General features: G+C 43.6%; 3 protein-coding genes across 4 annotated transcripts; 2 read left to right on the top strand and 1 right to left on the bottom strand.

The window, feature by feature from the left end:
• Positions 1 to 261: 261 nt before the first annotated feature.
• dmrt2b (doublesex and mab-3 related transcription factor 2b) lies at positions 262 to 2557 on the top strand. Its single transcript, XM_068743850.1, has 3 exons — positions 262 to 624; positions 1211 to 1298; positions 1732 to 2557. The coding sequence occupies exons 1-3, from the start codon at positions 262 to 264 to the stop codon at positions 2547 to 2549; spliced, it is 1269 nt and encodes a 422-aa protein (XP_068599951.1). The 3' UTR covers positions 2550 to 2557.
• Positions 2558 to 20953: 18396 nt separating this feature from the next.
• Positions 20954 to 21964, top strand: cfap144 (cilia and flagella associated protein 144). 2 transcript variants are annotated; one of them, XM_068743351.1, is made up of 5 exons: positions 20954 to 20972; positions 21058 to 21171; positions 21354 to 21413; positions 21541 to 21644; positions 21714 to 21964. In XM_068743351.1, exons 2-5 carry the CDS (start codon positions 21069 to 21071, stop codon positions 21810 to 21812), a joined length of 366 nt encoding a protein of 121 aa, XP_068599452.1. In that variant the 5' UTR covers positions 20954 to 20972; positions 21058 to 21068; the 3' UTR covers positions 21813 to 21964. The 2 variants fall into 2 exon arrangements, with proteins under 2 accessions (XP_068599452.1, XP_068599451.1); XM_068743350.1 differs by lacking the exon at positions 20954 to 20972 and having other exon boundaries at positions 21030 to 21171.
• A 131-nt stretch (positions 21965 to 22095) lies between these two features.
• On the bottom strand, positions 22096 to 24720 carry ebna1bp2 (EBNA1 binding protein 2). Its single transcript, XM_068743348.1, has 9 exons — positions 24550 to 24720; positions 24217 to 24300; positions 23785 to 23957; positions 23553 to 23676; positions 23325 to 23414; positions 23003 to 23078; positions 22794 to 22884; positions 22548 to 22719; positions 22096 to 22466 (listed from the first exon to the last, which is right to left on the bottom strand). The coding sequence occupies exons 1-9, from the start codon at positions 24643 to 24645 to the stop codon at positions 22419 to 22421; spliced, it is 954 nt and encodes a 317-aa protein (XP_068599449.1). The 5' UTR covers positions 24646 to 24720; the 3' UTR covers positions 22096 to 22418.
• Between the last annotated feature and the right edge of the window lie 836 nt (positions 24721 to 25556).

The raw sequence follows: 25556 nt of genomic DNA, 5'->3' as shown, positions 1-25556 counted from the left end.
GCTAAATTAATGTAACTATCTGTGCGTAATGTGTGCGTAAATCACAGCCGCTGCTATGATTTATCGGTTGTCCAGAGCGTTTAAGAATTTATAGACAATATTTTTTTTAAAAGATTTGGGGTAAGTATAAATCATTAATTAAACATTTAAAGAAAATGTGTTTAATTTAATTTTAAATCTTTTTCCATCAAATGCGCAATGATAACGCTGTGTGGTCAGCATCACGGATTAAAAGTGGGATTCCGGTGTTCTCGGTCACAGATGTCCTCTCATCTGGAAGAATGTCTGCAGCTGGACACCACAGCAAAACGTAATGTCCTAAAATCCGAGGAACTTCTTGACGTGACAAGTCTTGACGGACGCGCCAGGCAACGCAGCTGCCGCGGGACCGGAGGCTTGAACAAAGTGTCCACGTCTTCAGAGCGCAATCAACCGAAACCACGCAAGATGACCCGTAGCCCCAAATGCGCGCGCTGTCGGAACCACGGCGTCGTGTCGTGTTTGAAAGGCCACAAACGCTTCTGCCGCTGGAGGGACTGTCGCTGCGCCTGCTGCCTGCTCGTGGTGGAGCGGCAACGCGTCATGGCAGCGCAGGTTGCGCTGAGGCGGCAGCAAACCGCGGACGTGAAGAAAGCGCACGGCCAGGTCAGTGATGGAGAAATGAAAGGAAACAAAAGGGGAAACCGTGACTTAAAAATAGATGATTTATCAGGGGGGAAAACTAATGCATGAGAAACATCTTAACATGAACGCGCGGGGACGTTGAAGGTCAGAAAGAAACTGTCCATTCAGTCATTTACAGGAGAAAAGTATAAATGTGTAACAATTTAATTGACACATTTTCTACTCCAATCCACATTTTCAACTAATTCATGAAAAAGCAATCTGACCCTCATTGAATTAAGTTCAGAGGTAAACCAGCAGAATTTAAGTGCAAAACTAAATAAGCCCCACAGTAACGTGACTGCATCAGTGAAACTAAAGTAAAGTGATGGAAAGAACCGTGCATTTAAATGCTCCCTTTGAAAAATAAATCAATTCTGTTTAGAAGTTATAGTTTAGTGCCAACAAGATAAAGAGTTAAATCTTTTGAATCACAAGAAGCTCTGCTTGTCTCTTACGTTATGTTTTTATTCCCTGTAATTACCCCAGAGCAATGGTTTCACCGTGAAATGATTATGTCTAATTCCATTTCCCATGTTTCTCCCAGGGTAAGAGGGGAGTCAGGTGTGCAGCTCCGATTCGCAAAGCCGACTACCAGCGTTACACCAGAGCAGCCCAGCCGAGCATCCTGCAAGGTACTGTGTTCTCTCATTAGCTTACTTATTCTCTCAAAATCTTTAATGGAAAGGGCAGCCGAAACTCTGAAAATAATATATAATATTTATAGAGTTTTCTTATTCACTTCGGATCCACACGCTCCCAACTGTAACTGCAGCAGAAGCTGCTTCACTGACCGCGCTTCCTCTCAGAGGGCCCTGCATTACGCAACACTTCATTTATCTCAGCCAATGCGATCATTGTGGCTTCACTGTTGAACAACACCGGGCTATTATTGTAATGCATGCTGTGTTTTAATATCTGCTGCCTTGCAGTCAATTAAAATAGCGACCAACGTACTCAAACACACACACACACAACAATTAATTGTTTGCAACAATTTCATAATGCATAACTGATTCATGTAGATCAATACATAACAGCAGCATGTTGGTTGCCATCCCTTCGCAGGCCTGAAACCGATGGTGTCGCTGAAGGATGACGCCTCCTGCTGGCCGAAGCAGATGCAGCGCAACCAAACGCAACTAACGTGTCCGACCATCAGCGCCCGGATGAGGAAGAGGAGAGCCTTCGCCGACAAGGAGCTGGAGGATGTCATGCTGGAGCGGGAGCTGAGACAAAGAGAGCTGCAAAGTGACCTTTCGTCCTCTGTCCTCTTCCCCGTCCTCCACCCTCCGCCCCTGCCCACCTCCCCCAGCCTCCACTGCTGTCTCCTAAACAAGGACCCCACGGCTGTGGGAGCATCCAGTTATGTCCCTGTGTACAAATACAGGTCACTCTATGATTGCGATTTACACTTCTACCAGTTCTTCCCCCTGAGGAGCAGTCCCGCTGTAGAAGGTGACTCAAATGACTTTCTATACCAAAGCTCAGGGACATCCAGGGAGGAAGAGGAGGGGGAGGAGGAGGAGAAGGATAGCTGGAGAGGCTGTGAGAAGAAAGACAAACCAGAGCCGGTGCCTCGACCACTGCAGACAAAGCATCACGGCAGCACCTTGTTGGATCTGGACCTTATCAAATCCCCGACAGACCTAACAGAATTAATGGACCCTAATGGATCTCCAACCATCACAGACTCTATTTGTGGATCAGGTCAAGGTGACCTGATCATCAGTGCACCCGACAGGACTTTGGAACCCCGACCTCTTACACCAAAAGGCTGGTGCAGACACACTCCTTCCGACCAGGCAGGCCCTCGTGGCAGCTCAGTCAGGACTGCTGCTGTGAGGCCATTACCGTTCTCAGTAGAGGCTCTGCTCAGGGCATGAGAAGCAAATTGAACGTGGTGGAGTGGACTCAGATCTGACGAGTGAACCGATAGAAACATGACTGGGTGCATTAAAGGGTTTGAAACATACCTTGAAATGGCAGCCTGTTATAAAGTAGCCATCAAGAATATCTCTCTGTCTATACTCTTTCCTAGTTTTCATGAAAAATGTATTTTGAGTATAACCAAAGAATATGACAATCAAACATGTATGTACTTAATGTATATTCATTTTCATAGACACACTGAGCATTTTTTGTACAAATACACACTTTATAAGTTGATTAAAGGAAGTTAATAGTAGTAGTCGTACTTGATGAATTCTGTGCTGCTGTCAGGCTTTGTGGCGTCAATCCAAGTCAGAAAAGTCTCCTTCAATACATCAATACATGAAAACTAATTGAAACGGAGGAGCAAGCAAATAGTGACAACTGAAAATGCTTGCCTATGAATGGGAGGGTCTCGGGTTGCCTAGGCGACGCTGTTCTTTATGCGTGCAGAGCTTGAAACTGGGCTTGAGTTTGTTCGAACACGCATCAGATCCGTATCCACTTGCTCTCCTTCCATTCCTTTTCGTTCCATGCAGTAATCTCGCAGAGATGGAGGTCAGATACTTTTTACAACTCTGGACCTCGTGGCGTCAATGCAGGGGCGATAGCGCGCCGCTGGGCGTCTTTGTTTGCCGGCACGCACCGGCATATTAGAATGCCTTTCTCCCCGTCTTTTCACAGATTATCAGATGGGGCGGATTGGTGGAAAGGAAGATTAGGTTATGAGCCTGAAAGTGCTGAATATGTGCTATGGTGTTTTTATTGTGCACTATCTGTCTGGGCTTTACAATATTATGACCTCTTCCTTTGCAGTGAGCTTGGATTGCCATTTTCACTGCAATGGTATAAAGATAAGCATCAGTCACAAAGCAGTGATAATGACTTCCGCGAAGAATAACAGGGAATATAAATCAATCCTCACCCCCTCGGCAAAACTACAGGGAAAAGCTCATTTATCCAGCTGTATGCTGGAGTGTCCTAGACAAGGCGAGTGTGGCTTAATAGGTAGCGACCTAGCTCTGAAATGCTATTCACCTTCCACCCGGTCTCGTTATGACCGTGCCCAGGATGGACACATTAGCTTTATTCTACTGTGCTCTTTAGAAAAGGTGATTCAATCATTCAAGCCCCAGTTTTATTAACATTTTCTTTTGTGGGCAAGGGGAGGAGAAGGGAGAGAAGGGGGGGGGGGGGGGGGGGGAGAAGTTATTGGATTCAGGCCAGTTTGCTGACAAAGCCGTTTTAGCAGGTTGAAACATGTTTTGGCGTTTTCAACAGCCCCAATCCTCCTCTGCCTCTGCCTCTGCCTTTTGTCGCCCACGTCCACCTCTCCCGCTGTTCATTCTCTCATTGCGGCTCATTTCCATTTCAGCGGGATTGATTTCACTCCGCTCGGGGTGGGAAAGCATTGCTTTGGCGTTACCCCGTGACTCTGATCTTCAGATTTTCATCTCACAGACTCCTTCATCAGTTACTGGGAAAACAGAAGAAGGTCAGAAGAGGGCTTCCGTCTGTCCTTCCTATACTTCTCCATCTAGTGGTGTTTACGCCAGCTGTGTACAGCGGCAGACAGGAAGGGAAGCTAAATTGTCATTCAGGTGAGCTTTTCCCCTCCGGGCTCCCTTCAGGACCTGATTAAAGCGGCCAGACGTCTCCAGTTCTTTGGCATGATCTACAACTCAGTCCCCCCCCCCCCTCCTTGAACACATCATCAGCGACATTTAGCATCAAGACCGGGTAGAAAGCCTTTGATGGTCCCGCCAGCTGTCCTCATTACAGAAGGAGAGTGGACTAAAAGCGTGCATTGGCGTGGCAAAGTCATTTCTGTTGGCACTTCAAAGCGCGCTGCTATCAGGATTTAATAGCGTGGTTATGGGATGTTTGAAGAGGGTGAAGAACTCTCCAAGTCGATCGCCGCCGTGTTTCCAATGCAGCGAGTTTGAATGGATAGAAACGGCACGCCTGCTCAAATAGCTTTTTAATGATTAATCTGGTTTGTCCACACAAAAAGACTTCTCTAAAGCTCATATATGAAGATAAATAGTTATAGAAGTCTACCTCATTTGTTTGATGATTGAGCTATTTTAGTTTTTTTGGACTATGTACAGTCCATGTGTTTACTGATATATTATACTGGTGTGTGTGTTCAGGTGTTTGAACCGCCCATCCCAGCTTCTCACCCGTCTCCAAGTCAGAGCCAAGTTAAAATACTTTAAGTTTCTTAAGATTTCTTCTTTAAACCCGGCTATCTGCGGTGCGCTGATGGATGTTGTCATTACACTCCAGGCGAGGTTTTTTATTATTATTGTTATTTCAAAGAAGTATCTGCAGCACTGAATATGAAGGGTCAGGGAGGAGTCTTTGATCTGTCTGCCAGCTCTAAACCAACTTTTGGATTCTCTCCTGTCCCACCCTGCCCTGCAACAGAACAGCCCTGTATGTTCTCTGGTGTTTGGTAGCCCAGCCAGACTCCAGAGATACTGGTTTAGGGTTACGCTACAGCTGTGCAGCCAAGGAGGTTCATCAGAATGACGACTAGAAGCATTTTCAGACCGATTCTTCGTGAATCAGACAGACTTGAGTGTTTCAGGCTACGTAGAGGTTAACAGAAACAACAGGGCTTTAGTAGGGGACGAGCATCTGCGCGGCGCCCTGACTGAGACATTCCTAATTGACTGCAGTTAGGTTTCCAGTCTGACCATCGCCACCCTTCATTTAACAGATGAACAAACACAGCAGCTTTAAAAGCCGGCCCTGTGTGTAAACCCAGCCTTGCCTCGCGTGGGCTAGAAATCGCACAGCTTTAAAAACATCTTTGAAACAGGCAGGGTAGAGTTCTTTCCCGCACCTCCCCACTTAACCCCCATCCTGTACTATTTGGGTTTTTCCATTCACTAACGTGTGGACTTACAGCGTGTGTGTGCTCGCATGTGCGCGGAGTTGCGCCACCGCTACTCGAGCAGCCTTGGGGACGACCCGCGGTGCCCACAAACTGCAGCTGTGTGGCGATCCAGTTACCGTCACACGGTGCCACTTGGCCGCCGAAGAACTACCTCTCCAATATTAGAAACCAAAGCCGACCGCAAGACTGCACTTTCTCTCACCTCTCTCTCGTTAGATGTCTCTCCCTCCAGAAGACATTACAACACCGAAGACACGACGGCTCACGGCAACTTCTCGACACATGTAATACGATCAAATACTCAGTGTTTTTTTGTTGTTGTTTCTTCTTCAATGTATGGTTTAATATCTTTGTTTTAATCTTAACATGCTGGAGTCTGGCCTGAGAGTACTCATGAGCTAAAACCGGGATATACCGCGCAAGTTCAGGAATTTCAGAGAACGAGGGTGGTAGCCATAACAGCAACGCAAAAACAACGCGTATGGCAAATGCATTAAAGCAGTATTTACCCAGATTGTATGGGATTTTATTCTGTAGACATTTATGCAAACCCAAAGTCCAACAATTTCCTTGACCGCATTTTGACTCTGACTAATCTGCTCTGATGTTATTCATGTTCTGATACGTACACCTCCCCGTACGCTAACATATTGGCACCCTCTTACAAGTGATTGATTATCTGAGATTTGAAAAGAGAGTTTAACGACACATAAAACCATGTTTTGATGTCAGTTCACAAACCTTTAGGAATAACAGCCGGGGCAGGCGGGGTGCCGGGAGGGAAAACGAGAGCGTTCAAGGAAACGTGTTGGCAAGTTGAGATGCAGCGATAGGAGGATCCCCGCAGCTTGCAATAACCTGGAACTGTGACGGAACCTGCCAGGATCAACATGCTTTAAAGCGTTTTATTTTTACCCCTTTTTGTCAGGAGACATTACGCTACCAGAGAAACCACCGGGCCAAAACTATAAGATCACAGGTGGGGAGACCAGAAACGTACGTACGGCGCACAATTTTTGTCTAATACAATTTACAATTATAAATAGTGTAAATAAATACATGTTATTATACATCTCAGCTTTCGGTAAAATACATGAAGAAGGTATTTATGGAGAAGGGACTGCCTATTCCGGGTTGGTGTTTTAGCCGGTGTTGGAATAGATGGGAGATGAGGTAAAGCCTGTTGCTCAACTCCGTACATCTTATTTTTGGGATTGGGAATGAACACTTTAATCAAATGAAACACAAATTAGTGTTGTGACGAGGAATGTGCATACAGCATACGCCGACTGGGCTGTCAGCATCACTGCACTCAATTTAAAGCTCCGTATTTGATCTTATTTGAATGTCTCTGCACGCCACTGACCGACCTTTAACTAGCATAGCATGATGCCATGACCCGTGAATCTGTGTTCAACAATGCTTCATGAATAGCTGTTCTAAACAGAGTTCAGTGTGAGGAGGAGGAGGAGGAGGAGGAAGTGAACAGGTGAAGTACTGGAAGCAAAACGGAGTAAGTACTCCCATAAATCTCCAAATATCGAGCTGACGTTTAATTGAAAATGAGACGTTCACCAAATATAAGATGTTCCATTTCAACAGACATCCGAAACATGAATAACGGATGACATAAATGCATAATAAATCTTGTTTTACAGCTCAGAAAGGATCAACAATCAAGAAACAAGACAGGGATCGAACCTGAATTAACCTGTCCCAACAGACGAAGCCTCGGGTGCCGTTTGATCGACAGCGTGTACCCTGATCGATTAGAAGCACGTGTGTTTAGGTTTATCCTGAACACACACACACACACACACACATACACACAAATTGAAAGTTTCTCTCTAAGACAATCAAAGGCGTGGTACATCACAGAAAGAGAAAGTCCTTTAACCAACCAGCTCCATGTCAATATTACTCTATCCCCTTCGGTGATCACAGACACGGCTGTGTTTCCATTTCCTCCCAACACAGTCATATTGCCATTTCATTCTGCCATTAAGCCGAGAGCACAAACGTTGCTGCCCCCCCCCCCCCCACACACACACACACACAACTGCAACCTTCTTCAACCATTCTGCACACAAACCACTGATGGGATTTTCCCCCTCCAAATTTTCACTCTGAAACACAAGCTACTCTGTCTTGTGTTTTCACTTCAAACAAAGCTATTAATCACCTTAATCGCCCTCAATTAACCCCTTACGCCAGATGCTTGCACTGCACATCACACCGGTAACGGCTCGCTCTGTTGCTCATGCGATCACCGCCGCCAAAGCAAGTGATGAATCGCTAGCACAAGGCAAAGCGCCACCACAGGCTAAATTCTCATGGTGTTGCAGTTTCAGGAGACAAAACATTAGCTAAAAAGATGGAAACAGCCACGTTGTTTTGGCCAAAGTTCTTATGACATCTTCCATCGACGGCAGCTTTCGATCAGTCAGGTGATCCGACGGCAACATTTTGGACAAACCTCCAAATATTTTCCACACCTGAAACAGCGTGTTTCATTTTTGTTTTACAGAGATGGACTGACAGCTGACGTTTTCATTTTAAAGAAGAATCTGAATCTTTTTTTAGAGCAAAGTTACTAGTGGAGTCAGCTTTTATCCTCGCTCTGCCAAATGCTCATTGGGGTACTCAGACTGGGTCCACTGCCAAATGTTTGATATTCAAGATGGAGGTATGTCCTTTTGAACGCAGCTTGTGGCACTTTTCCATTCTGGCCTTGCCAGAGCGTATGATGCCAACCGCGCTTCACTACAGCGAGGCAGGACGGCTGCAGATTAAATCCAACACACTGCTAGAAGTTCCCGGGTCATATCTGCATCGTGTGGTGTTGTCGTTCTTTTTCAAACATGACAAAGTCATGTCTGAAAAAGAACGACAACACCACCAAAGTCATGTCGGGTCTTAAGTGGCTGTGGCTCAAGATCAAACTCGGGACACGGGACAAAGAATGTTATAAACTACCAGCGGAGCTATTTACAAGAACTCCAACAGATAATCAGCGACAAATTAAGAACAGATTGAATTAAAAGTGATTCTATTACACTGATGTAGTCATTACATGAACACGAGCCACTGCTTGACGTCTGGCCTCTGACCAAATATGTTTCTGGATACATTTGTGAGATGTTTAGAGCACCTGGGATTTGAAACTGAGAATTTAACAAACAACAAACATCAGCAGTTAATAAAAAGCTGGGATGTCACCGAACAGCTGCTGCAAGGTATCCGGAAAAACAGATGGATGGGCGGATGGTATTGCCTGTTCTCCTTTTTTTACTTTCATTTTGATTGCAGCTAACAGACAAATAACTAATATTTTACATAAAATAATATTTATAATTACTTTGTTTTTTACAGTTTTAAGGAGTTTTACTGGATTGTTGATTCAAATCTCGCAGGATCTTAGGAAAATATGTGCCGTGTTGTGACCGCAGATGCCTGTAATAGAACCAGACTTGCTGTAAGTGCAACTCAAAACGGAACCAGTCGACAGTACATTCAATTGAAACTAATGTACATTTAATTTGGCCTACATTGGCCTGAAATTGAAGTCTGGTTGCCACTATTTTCTAACGATCCATCAAACTAATGCGTCAGCATGGAAAACGACTCAGTGTGGAACAGAAAAGCCTCAGTCATCACCGATTAGGAGCGTGCAGTACTCACAGACAGGGGCCACACTGTTAGACGCAAAAAGAAAGAGACAAGGAAGACAGAGAGACAGCGGACTGAGAGCTCAGTGGAAGGATCTAGTCTTGAGCCAGCCCCCGCTATAACTGTGATTTATCGATCATCGTGCCTTTCCTTCCCTCTGTGAAATTCCAATTGAAGTAGTTGGATCTCTGAGAACTGAATCACTGCCTTTCTCGACACCTGAGTGAGAGTGAGCGGCGGATAAACGAATGGAAGGAAATAGGTTGCCGTTAGCTCACCGAGCCGCATCACTCACACACGAATGTGAAAACACAGCGGTGACGGCGCTGACAAAGGTGGCTACGTTCCTCTCCCAAAATGAGGGGGAATTATGATTTGTGGGTGCACGAGCATCAGAGGAGTCGGAAGTCAGATTCTGTTCAAACGCCGGTTTGAAAGACCAGGTGAGGTTTTTTTATTTAGTTCAACTTATTCTCAGGATTTGAATAAAATGATACAAATAACACAGTGTTATCCTCAGAGGAGCCCAAATGAGTCATCTGATAAGAGATGGTCCCAGAGAGATAAGAGAATGATTTGGCTTCTCCTCTAATCTGATTGCCTTCATGCGATCGGAGAGACCTGGATGTGGAAGGCTCACCATGCGTGTGTGCTGGAACTTGGAACGTCTATCCCAGAATTATTAAAGGTCAGGTTTAGAATCTGGAAACTAGAAATGTCTAACATGATTAAATCGAACAAATTCTATTTAAGGGATTTTCTAGTCAGTGACTTTATAAACTGTCATGGCGCCATTGAACATCACCCAAATAACTGAACACGCTGATGAACACCGACGACGCTGGGACTGCCTCATGACCCACAAAGCCTGCATTCTGGAGCAGATGCTCCCTGACCGTTTGACCTTGACTACGGTTCAGCACACTGAAGAAAATAGCATCACGATAACTTTATGCTTTATGAATTGTACCCATCAAACTAGGAAATTTAATGAAATATAAAGTAAAAATATATATATATATATTATTGAACATTGAATGTGGTCATATTGACCCAAAGGACAGCAGGACGGTTAATAAGAGAAGTTTGGCTGAGTGTACAACAACAGTAAATGTCAGAGAACAATAGACTGAGAAGGAGGAGTAGACAGAGGGGAACCGATGCAGCAGACAAACAGATAGAAAGAAAGAGAATGGAGACTGCAAGGCTGCTGATTGTCAGACTGCATGTCAGACCTGACGCCCTCGTCTCTCCATCTGCTCCATCCCTCAGCCATCACCCAATCTGCCCATCATGACCCGCTCTCATCAGTTCTTTGTGAGTGATACTGAAGTGTGTTTTCTTTTAAAGATATGAACTCTGAAGGAAAAACGTTGAAACTTGTCGCTGCAAACTGGAATATTATTGGATGCTCGCTACGAGTAGCTAAATATCTATTTCAGACCTTTAAATTCTCCCCTTTTTTGGCTTGAATTTCCCCCCCCCTCCAGCACAAAAGAAGTAAACGAGACATGCAACACAAGATTAGATAATCTTCTATCTCAGTCTGTACAATGTAAATCTCTGTCTCAAAGAAATGCTTGCAGCCCGCTGCCTGTTTGTTTTGTTGCTATGATGCTGATAGCATCCAGCCTCTGTGTTCCAATTTGTGTCTGTCTCCAGGCTACAAGCCGGATGGCAAGTCGGTCAATGTTGGCGAGAATGACCTGCGACAGGTAGCAAAAATAATGACAATGCAAAAATAAGATGCGGAAGAATGGAACTTTAAATGGCTGATTTTCTTTCCTCGGGGGGGAGTGAGGGAATGTGTTTGAGTCTAATGAAGAAAGGCATTTGTCAGAGGGAGCCACAAGCTACTGAGCATTGATGCATGAATGTGCGTTTGTTTGTTGCATGCAAAGTTTAACGCGCCAGGAGCGCATATAGTAGTCACACAGAAATTCATGCAGACGGACGCATTTACCTCAGCGACTTCTGCATCGCGCACGCACACACACACACACACAGCTGTGTCAACAGGTGCGTATTTATTTGGTTTTTGTTGAATTGGACTGGAGATGCACGCAAGGGGCAGCTACACGCTGGACATGTGCGTGCGTTTTGAGTGTGTGTTTTTTTGGGCGGTGAGTGTAATGACTGTAATTAATGATCTGGCTCCATTGGCAACGTGTCATGTTGTGTCACCACAACATCCAAATACAGTCACACTTCAGTGAGTGATCACACTCATCTGCACACAGCGGTGAGTGGAAATTAGTGCCCTAATTTGTGATGTTGTTTGTGGGGAGAATTTTACAACACAATGCAAATAATACAATGTCATGTGACACAACCTCTGAATTCCAACGGCTGCTTTTTGTGGGTAAATCACAGCGCGGTGATTTATGTTCTTGTGCAAGAAAGTTTTTTTAATTCCAACACAAACATAGATTTTTCTCTCATGTTTAAGGAAATTCCACCACAGTTTATTTTACTAGATGACGCATCACTATATATTTGAACTCATGAAAATGTCTTGTTTGCCACATACAACACAGTCAAGATCCACGAACCTGCTTCACTTCTGTTTGCAGTCATGACTGCATTTCATTCTCGGCCAATTTATGTCGCATTATATGATTTTGGTTTTACAGCGGCCCGTAAAATATGTTGAAAATACAGAAATGGGAATATTTCTTTGAAGGAGAACGCACATGTGTCTGTGTAATATGGACTTTAGATGAATATGTCGTTTATTTTGCATATGGATCGACTCCCGGGTCTGCAAGCACAAACCTGCACACACACACACACACACACACACACACACACACAAACACACACACACACACACAAATGAACTGAAATACACACAGATATATTGTCTCAGGAAACAAACTTAGCAAGTTATCATACAACGGTCTTCGAGCTGGTTCTCTGCAGATAAGGATTTTAAATAAGATTATATATAAATATAAATTAATGTTCAAAAGCCATTAAAGAAACAAACTGTGCTGCTAAGATTTAAAGTTTGCTCGAATTTACATAATAGGAGGGATTCAGCAGATTTTATGGCAAGAAAAATGACAACGTTTCAGCCACTAAATGCAGAAATGCTGCAGATTGTGCGTTTCTGCTGGTTGTTTAGAACAGATTCCTTGAAAAAAGGTAAGTCTAAAATCAGACGCATAGACCAACAAGCGTGCCACTGAACAGGATTTTGTGTAGTTCCTTTTCCTTTTAACTTTTATTTGGTTTGCTCAATATGTTTTGGAGGAAATATAATGACTGGGTTCAATTCGAGCTTATTAACTTTGCCAAACCGCAAGGAAGTCATCGGAGGGTTCTGCAAGAATTAGTGGTGAACCGCTGGTTCGGTGGGAAACAGGACTGATGTTACAAACTACAGTATAGTCTGCGCCTGTGGAGGGATAGATTACGGCTCTGATTGCATAATCAAAGTAAAATCAATCAATTAGTTGTGTAGGGGGAAATAACCTTTAGTGCATTGTTGCACATGCAGGATATTTAATACCCAGAATTAAAAATACAGCTCATTCCTCAAATCCTCAATCATAAAATCAAACCATGTACTATTTATTAGTCATAGATTAAATCAATGTACCAGAGCCCCTGTTGCTTCGGAATCGTGACTCTCTAAAGTGGTTGTTACACCAGCCCAATGCCACTTGTTGCCAGCTGTAATTCATTACCCTGATTACACAGAAGTCCAGCCACAAAGCCTTTTTTTTTTTTTTTGCCAATCACACCAGCTCCAAAACCTCAACGGCCTCTTTTTCAGCAGCACTAACAGATTCTGAGAATTCTTTGTCTGTGTGTCTTTGCTGTGTTAAGAGGCCAGTCGTGACAGAGCACATACCTGGACAATGGAGGCCTCTTCAGCCGAGTGTGTGCGTGAAGTGGTGGCTGTTGATGTCGGCTGTAACCGGATCCCTGCATGCATTGGTGGTGGTGAGGAGTGACAGACGGCAGGATGAGCGGGCAAGACTTCCCTTTGTCCAAAGATCCCAGGGTAGGAACAGGAAGGAGTAAGAGGAGGAGACTTCATATGTCTGTATTTTTAGGGTCTTCAACAGCTGTAAATGCTGTGATAAATTGTTACTGAATAGAGTTTTAATGTATTGAGCAGTACATCCAATGAATAATTATCCTTAATAAAACAAATTCTACACAATAATTTTAGTGCTGATTTTGATGTCTGATTCTTTAACTAAACCCTAAACCCTTAGCTAAGCACATCTCCTTTTAGTCGGCAGCATAAAAATATCTGAAATTACACGGGAGAAAATATGCAAATCCTCACTTTGTTTCGTTTCTGCTTTCAAAAAATAGCTGTCTGTCAATTTCCCATTCCTTGATCGATGCGTTAATACGCTCGTCATTTAATTAGCTATGTATGATTAATCTTCGCTGTGTTCTCGGCTTCACAACACACATGCATGTGTGGAAAACACACAACACACACACATCACAGGCAGGACACGCTACAGTGGGAATGAATGTAATCAGTTTAAAATGAAACCAATTCCAAGACATAATGAGACTCTGCACGAAAACAGCCTTAACTGTTGTTGAGTTGGTGCATAAAACTCACTTTATTTTCTGACACACAGTTGTATTTGCACACACGCAGACACACACACACACACACACGTATAGGCTGTGTGTATCTGCTGGCATAGTTTCACAGGAGAGCTGTAAAAGGATGGACTGTCGAGACACTGCCAGGTGAAAAGTGTGATGATGGGTTGTTGGCAGCAGCTGCTGGCTGAGGACCAGCCTTTATGGAAGCCCCACAGGTGTGCACAAATGCATGTGTGTGTGTATATGTGTGATGCTATATGCTGTGCATGACCTCCATCTCTGCACTGGGAAGTGCCAGCCAGCAGTTGCAGCCGCTGTGGGAGAGCACAGTTGATCGCTGAACTCAACAGAACGGCGCTCCACCTCTTCCCTCGCTTCACCCGTCCCACCCAACGTGCTGCTGCCGCACGTCATGCAACAACACAGCAAATGCCTGCTCAGTTATTTTACTTGTCAAACCTTAAGTTGGAAGGCGCGTGTTTGTGGAGGTAGAGAAGACGGTTTGTCCTCTCTTTGCAGCCAAGGAGACAGGAAACGTGCGAAAGGGGCCCCTGAAGAATGTCCAAAGTAAATACATGCTTTGCAGAAACGAAGTTAGTGGACCAACATTTGATGAAATGAAAGAGGAATAGTGAATACAAATAAATACACAACGTGCAGTCGCATTGCTCTGATTGCACAAGCACCAAATGGTGGAGTTCTTTTTCATGTATTTGTATTCAATACACTTAAAAGTGAGACGGTATTGAAGCACACGCCACCGCTACTGATTAAACATTACTTTGACAAATACGTCTAATAAAGTCCTCTCTCAAGAACTTTGGCTGACAATTGGAGTCGTCTTCTAGATGGTCCGAAGATTCTTTATGATGGACAAGCTCAATTTCGATAGGCTGCTACACCACTGACCTGCATTGTGAAGGGCTCCAAGCACTGCCTTTTTAATGAGCTGTCTGTCCGGGAATCCGTTCGGATTTAATAAGCTCATTAATCTCTATCTGCTCTCCTCCAGGCACAACCGAATCAGAAAGAGAATGAGGTTCCATCTTTCAATCAGCAGCCAGACGCTGCTATTGATAAACAGTCCATTTGAAGTTCACTTCTGTTTACTTATATTTTCCATTCTCTTACTCAGTCTCGAGGTTTTCTGCTTGGACGGTTTTTGAGACAAGTAGTATCTTAACAGTGGAGTGTGAAAGACGTGATAATTGAGATGCAAAGTGATGCTGGCAGTTGAGAATGGATAAAATGAGAGGCATTGCATCATTGTCGGCCGGCTTTACGGGCTGATGTAATGGCTGAAAACGGGAGGTGATGAAACCATACCTCACTCTGGACATCTGACGGGCCAACATTCAAATAATGATTGGTCAAACGGGCTCTGATAGCGCCTGTCATTCCTGGCATTAAAATGTCTCTTGTGCTGACATATCCTGTATTAGCACAACTTTCCACGGCTCCAGTGAGGAGCATGAACTTCCTCACTTTGAACCTTTGTTCTATATTCCTTTTGGCCAATTTCCTCAGTGGATGCTGATGGTGCCCTGTAGAGGGTTTGACTAGCGGTCCAGAGTAAAGCTTTTATGAAGAGGACCATGTCTCATTTATATCTTTAGAATGGGAACAATGATGCGCATGTATAATGACCATGTGATAGATATTCCTACCGGTCGTTTCACGCCATCTTATAGATAGACTAAACTTGCAGACTGGTCCATTTTGCATTGCCCAGTTGTCCTTAATGATATGGCCTTCATAATGCACTATGGGAATACTGTGTTTCTAAACTGGCCCAGTTTTTAAGCGAGTTGTTCTTTTTGTATGTTTTTTGCACAGTTACGGTTACAGACTTCTCACCCCGCCTCCCTACAGTCATATTTTAAGTTCAATTTGTTTGCCCCCCCCCCCACAAAAAAAACCCCTTCCAACCTCTCATGTGTCAAGCTTCTCCCGGTTCGTAGCAAACGCCGAACCGCAGCGGCAACCTGACCCCTCTTTTGTCGCTACGGGTAAAGTGGCGGCTGATGACAGACTTGACATTTAGCTGGACTGTCAACAGGAGAAAGAGGGACGAGGCAACGATTTAGTGCTGATTTCTCAGGCTTCAAATACGTACCCTGTTCCAGGTGCAGATGCGTAGAAACCATTCAAGGAAAGGAAGTATTCTCAGATGTTAAAAAGCACACCCAGCAATTGAGGAAGCGGCGCTCGAAGCGTCTCGGAAAGGTTGCAGTGAAGGGTTTTTCTACCAGGAGAAGAATCCAACTCACTTGTGATTGATGAAAGTTGGAGCTGTTTGATTGTGACATTCATTATCGCACATCTCGGATGCATTTGAAACAAATCGCTGCCAAATGAATCATATCCATATCTCCACATCCGGCTCCACGGGATGTGGATAAAATAGATCGTTTCTGACTGATGACAGGAGGCTGGATTACGAATGGACATGAATGCGTCTAATTGGCCATGACCTGCGGCAAGTATTGAACAACTACAGAACCGCCTCAGATGAAAAAACCAAATAACCGTACCTTGTTATCTTTCGGGGTCTTGAGCTCCTTTCACTCGAGGAGAACGAGTGTCCGCCAAGCCGTGACAAACCCAGATCCCTTTCCCAAACAAAGTGGCCACTTTGGCAAGGAATTTGACATGAGTGATAACCCTGTTGCTCTCTCCCAACGATCTTCCTGTTCACGAGATCTGAGCCATGGACACTTGGGATTGTGTTATCCCCCCGGCTACAGTGGGTTAATGATCCAAACGGGTGAGGCAGTAAACACCACCAAGGCAGACAGGATGCTACTAATCTGACACGACGCTGACTTTTACTAACCAATCTGATTTACAGCTGCAGTAAAAAGATTAGAACGTAGTTTCCCATTCAGGTGAATGGGAAGGTATGTTCTTCCTTTGAAGTTTATATTCTAATAGCATTTTTTAATTAACTTGAGTGATGATATCGTCCTCGGCGTCGGGCGTATTTCCTGTATCTCTTTCACTGGCAATTATTGACATTGCCTGCATGACGCTGTATCTTGGCCTTAAGGCTGTGATTATTGAGTCTCTCAGAATGGAAACACACTCGATTATTTGGGCCCGAAACCAGTCATTATGGAGATGAATGAACAAGCGAATGCACGAACAGGGATTCACGGCCCGTCTCTCTTTCTCAGGCTACATGTACCGATGTTCTTCAAATTGTTGTCTCACAAAGTGCTTTATTTTGAAAGGGGTTGGAGTTATCGCCTATTCAATCCTTGCTGTTTTTCTCATCTGTTATTTCACAGTGGCATCGAAAATCAATGTATTAAAAATGAATTTGAAAAAATGGCCTTCATGTTGCAGTGAGCATCAAGTGAGCTGGGAGTTTTCTGTGCCACACAGACAAGGTTAAATTAGAAAAACAGCGAAAAGGACTGTTCACTTTTCCGATGCCAATCTCTTTGCTTGATGTGAATCTATCTGAACAAAAGTCTTAGGAAGGTGAGCTATATCTACAAACTGTTTTGGAATGCATTGGAATTTGAATTTCACTCCTCGGGATATCATGACGTTGATTTTCAAGAGCCGTCCATCCTATAACCACAAAAACGACATTGCGACCGCACACGAATCTGTAATGCAACCCGTGGAAGTGTGAGAAGCATGAACAGGACGGGCTGACTCCGGCCACAAATGCTGAAATAGTAAATGTGACGTTTTCTGTACTTCGGAGCTTCAATGCTGCCACTGCTTTTAATTGCAGTTTGTTAAGGCAGTACTCCGGGGTGTCGTCTATTAATGCTAAAACGATGAAGAGAGAATTCGGCACGGCTGAGCGGGCAGCTGAGTGGGACATAAGAGTTCAGGGAAGCCAAGAAGGAGTTTGAATTCAGCCTCCAATTTGTGGAGGATGCTGTGCACTGAGCGACTGGAGCGGAGAGGCGTGAAACGGGGAGGTTTTTTTAAAGACACGGATCATGCAGTGAGGAATGGTTGATACAGAGAATGCAGGCGGAGCACCTTCAAGCCATTAAAGTGCTGAAAATAGTCCATGTCAGTGTTATGTTATTACATGTGGTGCTGTTAGGATGCATAATCGTGCAAAAATGTGTAAGTTGCACAATTTCTTCTCCGGTGAAATTTAACTTTTCAACCACCAGCAGCAAAAAGTGCAAGCCGTTTTTCTCCTATCATTTCCATTGTAAGTCTGATACTGACATCAGCCGTCCCACCTGAGCGGATCTCCCTCCCTGAGACAAAACAGGAGATTCCAGACAGCAGCCGTGGTGACACGGCGCTCCCATCTGATGGGAAGACGGTTTTCCCAGGACCTCGGTGTCTCCAGCGAGACCCAGACACCTACGAGATTATCAAAACAAAACTGGAAAGCACAAGTGTGTGGGGGTGTTTGTACAGGTACCAGTACATGCGGTCCGCTATCACCTGTTGTCTCCACAGCAAGGTGAATAGATAGAACAGTCACACAGCCGTTGGTGTGTGTTCGCATGAGTGTGTCGCCACGTAAAGGTGCCTTTCGTCTCCAAACATGGGATGTTTAAAAAGAGAGGGGAGAGTAAATAACTCCATGATCTGATAAGTAAACACTCACAGTCACTCCTGGGGTCCAAGTCAGCAAAATAAAAAAGCTGATTAAAAGCTGAGATAAATTATTATCTCAGTACGCGAGGAGACAAAGGAATGGGAAAGGTTGTTTTTTACCTGCTGTTAGATTAGAGTTCTGGTTGACTGGCAGCCACAGACAGAGCAGACACGGGGGGGGGGGTCCAGCACCAAAACCACAAAACCACTTTCTCACAGTCCTCTGCCTGAGATCACGGCGCAGCTTAGCACGCTTTCAAACCCTGAACCTTCAAACCGCTATTGTCAGCTGAGAAAGTCAAGCTTTGAATCTCAATTTTAATGTATGCAAAACATTTTCTTTCTTCTTCTCTTTTTCCATGAAGCGCATTTTCAAATGTTAAAACTTGCTAAATTCTTTGAGCGTAGGAGACAAGACAAGATATTACTGGGGGAAACAGAACTGTTCACAGAAGCATTATATTAAGGTTAAAACGCTTTGGCAAACGTTCCAAATGTTTTCTGTTTTCAATCAAATAACAGAATAAAATAGTTATAATAGCTGAAGCTGTGGAAAGCTGCGCCTGACACAAAGTAACAGCTGTTTATGAATAATATAAAAACAACAAGGGATTAAATAAAAAATAGACACACAAAAAAACACAGCTTCCATGACCTTGTCCAAACGTTTTTCTGTCAGCATTCGGAGCATCCGTGCATTTTTGAAAACTTTATTTTCCTCAAGGACCATTCGGTTATTAATAATTCTTCCAAGCCAAGTTAAAGCCAAACAAAATGCTGTCGTGCTACGGGCACCCGGGGGGGGGGGGGGGGGGAGGGTGGCCACGATGAGGCCTCCTCCATTAGCCGGCACTACTCCACGTACAAATGGCTCCTTGTTAAATAGTTTGCTGAAACCTTGTCATATTTGATCATTTCACACACCCCATCTGTACTTTTCCCCAGCATGTGGGTGACACTGGAATTTGAACAAACTCACAAACTGGCCTTTTACCATTCCCAGCCGGAGGAGCTCCGAAGCGGCCTTGATGATAACTCGGCCTGACACTGTGACAGGACCCAGGGAACAAAGCTCGACACCGCAAAGCCTCCCATCCTCCTGAAATACATATAGCTCACTCTGCTTCACGCGCACAACGCAAACACCACGGGCTCCTCATCGCCCCCCCCCCCCCCACCCAACACACACAGCCTCTCCACTGGTAGAGTTATTACCTGTTTCCATTATATTTCTCACACAGTGCCAATAAAGGTCGAATCGCGTCATGGTGTCGGAACCCAGAGCCGAACAGCTCGGCTTATCTGATAGAGGAAGCTCATAAACACACACAAAGGTCACACGAAACAAAAAAGATTACCTTTGAGAAGATGAGATGGAGATGAAGAGGAGGAGGAGATACAGAATGAAAGGACAATGAAATGCGAGTGGACGTGGAGAAGCAGGAATCGTCTTTGCAGCCTTGCAGCGACACAACAACACTATTTAAAAGTTGCAAAAGTGCTGTTATCCATGTGTGTGAGGAGAGCAGGGGAAGTCAAGTGTGCTCTGAGACAATGTGAAGATGTGCCACACACACAATGCACCGTCACAGGGTCACTGGTTAGCTGGGTCGGCTTTGACTTTAAGGTTCCTTTCTCCAAAGTGTGAAACGCCAACAGCTACCAAACCAGCAGACACAAATGCAACTTGTCTCGTTCAGGCATGTGCACGTGTGGCAAAAAAGCATGCAATGTGTGTGTGTGTGTGTGTGTGGAATCCAGACTAACGTGGAGACAGTCAGGGTGAGTGAACCGAGAAAAAATGCTTCGACTGTCATCTGTCGCCCCAAGAGAGCAAAAACAAAAGAGTTCTCAGGCTGGCTACATTTTTCACACAGTCTGGACGTATTCAGCCATTCGCTGCTCATCGACTACATCATGATGGATTTGTTTGCCCGAGGCAAACATTCTCAACACGGCATGAAACAGCAGTGATTTGAAGGATACACAGTTTATATCGGGATGAACAAATGGCTTCTAGAAGTCCGTGGGAAGGAAACTTAAGTTCTAAGAGTCAAACAGTTCACAACGTAGGAAAATCTTGATTTAAGCGTCTGAGAATTTGGATTTATTGCTGAAGTCTCTCTGTAAATAAGACTTATTTATTTAAGTCATACTTAATGTGACATAATGATTCATCCACTTGCAGCATTTTTCATTACTGTAGACATGATGCAACATTTTTAATCCATCTTGCCAATGCACTGAAAACAGCAGTTGAAGGAAACTTAATCCTGACCTGAAGGTTTTATTTTCAATCATTGGCTTAAATTTTGTGCACAAAATTGTAGGCCTACATGTAGATGTCATTATGAGTGACTATTTTAATGCCTAATGAGTACTTTTTAAGTACATCTTAGTGACAATACTTAAGACACAAATGTATAAATAGTGGAGTATTTTATATACGTGTTATTCATATTTTTTAAGTGATTATATATATGAACATTTATTCTAACGCAGCCAGACTTGTATTAAAGTCTAAGGGGCCTTTCTGCAATCAGCCATCATGCCCAGAAGTGAGACCTGAGCGCGCAGCGCCACCCCGAGTTCGAGTCACATTACTACACCGCTAATCACTGTATACTGTTGCCAGGTGACTAAACCCCAACACCCGACCCCGAGTATCTTCAACTCCCTGCTGTCTGCGATAGCTGATCGTTTGTTTTCAAGCATGGCAGGAAACAGGAAAATGGATTTGGTTCATCAAAACGCAATTCACGTGGAAATGATCCGGAAGGAGCAAAGTCACCAGAAACTCCACACAGAGTTCAGCATCAATCCACACCGGAAATGTGAGTCTTAACCCGAACCATCCGAAGAGCCGTGTAAAGCAGCATCACCATGGTTACAAGAGGCCTTAAGCGCATCGCAATGAAGGAGTTTGCTTGTGGAAAAACTCGGCAGAGGTTTAAATTAAAGTGTATATTTACACCATTGTGTATTATTTGTTCTCACGCGGCCCCTCGTCTCTTAGTGCACATCCTGGCTGACAAACCCATGTCAAGGAAACCAAGAGAAGTGATTGCAGAAAACTGTAAGATACCGACACTAAAGAAGCACGTTTTACTCGTCTATTCTGGATAAAAAGTATTTATAAAGAATAAAGGCATCAACTTTCTTCAGAGCATCAGTTGTATGAAATAAGCGTTCCTCTTTTCCAGCGGACTTCATCGAGGCGTTCCATAAGGCCCGGGAGGAACCCACCAAGAAATACACAACGCCCCAGACTGCGAGTCAGGAGGTCGGATGGATTTCAACTCCACTGGTGAGAAACCTCTTTAGCTTTAGCTCTTTAGCTCGTGAGATGTTCCTCAATCCATCATTCTGTCACCAGATTCCATCGAACCGCGGCGACAGAAGGCTCAACTTCAACCGGTTCAGCACCGACGTCACCAAACTCAAAGAATCTGCCCTGCAGCGTCAAAGTAAATGACCCACAGCGAGCACCCGCGTTTCCTTTATTTGTTTGTCATACAATAAAGACGTCATTCGACAAGTTGCCCTTTGCATTTCAGGAAATTACGTAATATACTTGCAAGGGGACATTTTTGCACGGATCTATACAAAGCGCATCGACCGTCTCTTAATCATCATGTTAATGAAAGGGAAAGGGCAAAACTCACAGCTATTCTATTATTATAAAATGTCACGTCACAAGGTCGAGAACGAACGCGTCGGGGAGCCGAGTTAGAAAGAGAAGACGCGATTAGACGGCAAAGAGATGAAGGTTTAATGTCCACAGAACATAACGTGTAAAAACTTAACATTCAAATTCAGTTTTAAAAAAAGGTTTGGCCTGCTTGTAACAAACTCTTTCATTTGCCATTTAATTAAAGTTCTTCACCGGCGATGTCTTTAAAATAGCTTCCGTACCACCATGGCAGGATGTCTCTCTCAATCTGTGGCTTGAAGGATACTCCTCATCGATCCGAGCACATTTTATTAAATGTGCGCAGTACGAAAAGCTGCAGTCCTTCTAAACGCCTCTGGATGTATGGGAAGGAAAATCCTTCCTGGAAGTAAGATCCACGAGAGGATTTTACGAGCGAGACTTCATCTTCTTGCGAACAGACTTCCCAGGGCGTTTCTGGAAGCAATTAGAATTTGTATTGGTAATACGATCTACATTTATCAGGTAAGTGGTCGATGTTTGAAGCGTGCGACTCACAGTTTGTTTTCCTCCTTTGCCTTTCTTCCCGCCTTTGTTGCCCTTAGCATTCGCCACTTTGGCACGGAAGCTGGAGACGTCGTTGAAGCTCTCTTTGGTGTTCCACTTCTTCCCGCGTTTCTTGCCTCCGAAACCGAACTTCTGGTCCTTGTATTTTCTTTTGGTGCTTGGGCTGTCGGAATGGACAGTTCAACTTATACTGTTGTAAAAATGTCACAAGCATCGGAATATCCTGTGAAGCCTTACCTCTTTGCGCTCAACGCTTTCTTAGGGCCTTGACTCGAGTCTTTCCCCGTTTTCTTGTCTCCTTCCAAGAAATCTAGTTTGTCGGTCATTCCTGGGAGAGGGGCGCATCAGAAATCTTATTCTCATTTTGAAGAAATTTATAATGGATTATTTTTGGCACTACTCAAAGGTACAAAAATAGATTATTATACAAATGGATGCAACCATACCTTTCTGGTATTTCTTTACGGCAGACATCATAGCTTTCTTCTCCTTCTGCCTCTTTTGAAGCACTTCTATTTGGACCTGAGAGACATTCAGAAATTGTGTTACCAACAGAGGATTCTTATTTCTTTTAAAGGGGAGGGGGATCGTTCTACTGTATTATGAACATGACATCAACAGAGCCCATCTGCTGCAGTCATTCAATCAAAAGATTCCAACAATGCTTTTTTGATATGCTTGGAGATTGTCCTGTTGTTTAAGCCCCGATCAGTGTCATCTTAGGCCTGACAGGACACTGTAAGCGACCGCATAAAACAAGACACCAACCTTTTTGCCAAATTTCCTTTGCTCACGCAGCTTCTTGGCCTTCTCAGACTTTTCCAGATTCGTCTGCTTTGAGATCAGCTTTTTCCTGATCTGGAAAGAAGAAGAAAACAATATTTTTCTTATTAATAATTTTATTCAAGTCAACTGTGCTGAAAGGTCAAAATGTTCACCTAGACAGCGATGCGGGCATCGTAAAACTCTGTGGTAAAAGATAAGGAAACTACCCACCTTCTGCATCTGCTGGTCTGACTTGGCCATTTCTGCAAAGTAATCCTCCGGCCTCTTGGTGGCGATGCAGTGCTTCTTCAGGAGAGGTAACGCTTCTAGGACCGTGGCTTGAGCTTGGCGGTAGCTGATGAATCAACAAGCAAGGCACCGATTTCAAACCGGTTAATCTAATCTAATCTAATAAAGAATTTCATAACATAAAAAATGAACACATTTAGTTTTGGACACTCACAAATACATTTCCCTTTGGAAATCATCGTCCACATTAACATCTCCGTTGGTCACATTTGGAACCTTCCCTTCAGCTTTTGAAATAATGTCCTCAACTGGCAGGTTGGTCATGTCCAATCGCTCCACCCACGGAAGATCTTTACGCAAGTCAGCAAGGCACTGTTTCATACCCTCCTAAATCACAACAGACATGAGAGACAGTAGATCATCAAACGTATTTATTATTGATCAAGAAGCGTTCTAAGATTATTCAGAATGCCTCATTAATCCCAGAGGGAAATAATAGCAGTATGCTTTTCATATAGTAACTGTAGTAACTTGGACACAAGTCAAAGCCAAACAAACATTCTGACATCTAACCATCTTATAATTCAATTCAATAAACTTTATTTGTCCCCAGGGGGGGCAATTAAGATGATGATAGCTCACTCACCACATTGTTGGACAGCTTTTTGGGTTTTTCAACCAAAACGTTCATCCCTGGTTTCAACAACCCCTTTGAAAAGGCTAATTGAAGCTAAAGAAGAAGAAGAAAAGGTTGTTAAACATTATTATCTTGCACTTATCCTGTAACCAGTGAAATGCTCATTACGTCACTGCCAACGTACAGACTCATCGATTACATGTCAAACTGGAGTATCAGTAATATCAAAAGTTCAGTCATTTTACTTATGGTTCTCAAGAAACACAGTTTCATTGTAAGACGATTGTAAGACCTTTCGTCGGCTAATTCTAGCCGATGCTAGCACGACAACAGTTCACCCACCTCATCGTCGGATAACTCGCTTTTCTCCTCCTCCGACTCCTCTCCGAGCTGCGCCTCCTCTTCCGCTGACTCCATAATCGTGCTATCGTTCATCATAAAATGAGAATCTGTGCGCCAGTTGGCTTCGAACACAGGACGCGCACACTGTTTCAACACATGTACTGCCCGTCTCACGTTTGCAGGAAGTGACGCAACGTGACGGTGTTCAACGTTCTACCAACACATTCAACCGCGGAAAAAAAGGTAATTTTTAAAGGTTCCGGACGGTAAACAATAAAAAAAACCAAATTATTTTATTTTTTGTCGCAATTTAATGGAGTTGATTATTCTTCGTTATATATATATATAAAAAATATAAGTTAACTATTATAATATAAACATAATATGTATTTGACGTCGAATAACACGACAAAAATTGCCTTTTTACTCCGCGATGTAATATATTCTGCTGAAAGACTACTTTAAAATGTTTTAACGCTTAAAGAAAACTTAAAATCAAGTGGAAAAACTCATAGAATTCACGTTTTTAAAGTAACTTCCCAGAACTAGGCTATGCAATGTAAAGATGTTACTCCTGAGGGCGCTGTCGTACACATGAAACGAATGTATTTAAAAAGAAATTCAAATATGTAACTAAGCATAAACGTGCATTTTCCTATCAAGAAAGCTTTTAATATATATTAGTGACGATATTAACATGTTTAATTACATTTGTTTTTCTCGTATATGTTTTATTTACTGGCTGAAAAATTATTATTTCTTATGAAATCGCTTTCCAGGATATCAATCTAAATGAAGGCGTATTTAATAGCCACACAAATGGCCAAACTTGAAGTACAGTGAGAAGGTTACTGTGTTCAATCTGCAGTATTATTGTCCACTGGAGCAAAAGAAGTGATGGACATCACAATCATTCACTTTAATGTTGCATAAAGACAGTTCATATTCATCTTTTGTAGTCACACAGCAGTCGTCTGTAGAGGCCTTGCATTTAGAGCCAGAGGGTA

This window comes from Brachionichthys hirsutus, chromosome 9 (genome assembly GCF_040956055.1).
Source record: "Brachionichthys hirsutus isolate HB-005 chromosome 9, CSIRO-AGI_Bhir_v1, whole genome shotgun sequence".
In the NCBI taxonomy this organism is placed as follows: Eukaryota; Metazoa; Chordata; class Actinopteri; order Lophiiformes; family Brachionichthyidae; genus Brachionichthys; species Brachionichthys hirsutus.
This window is presented reverse-complemented; position numbering and strand designations above follow the sequence as displayed.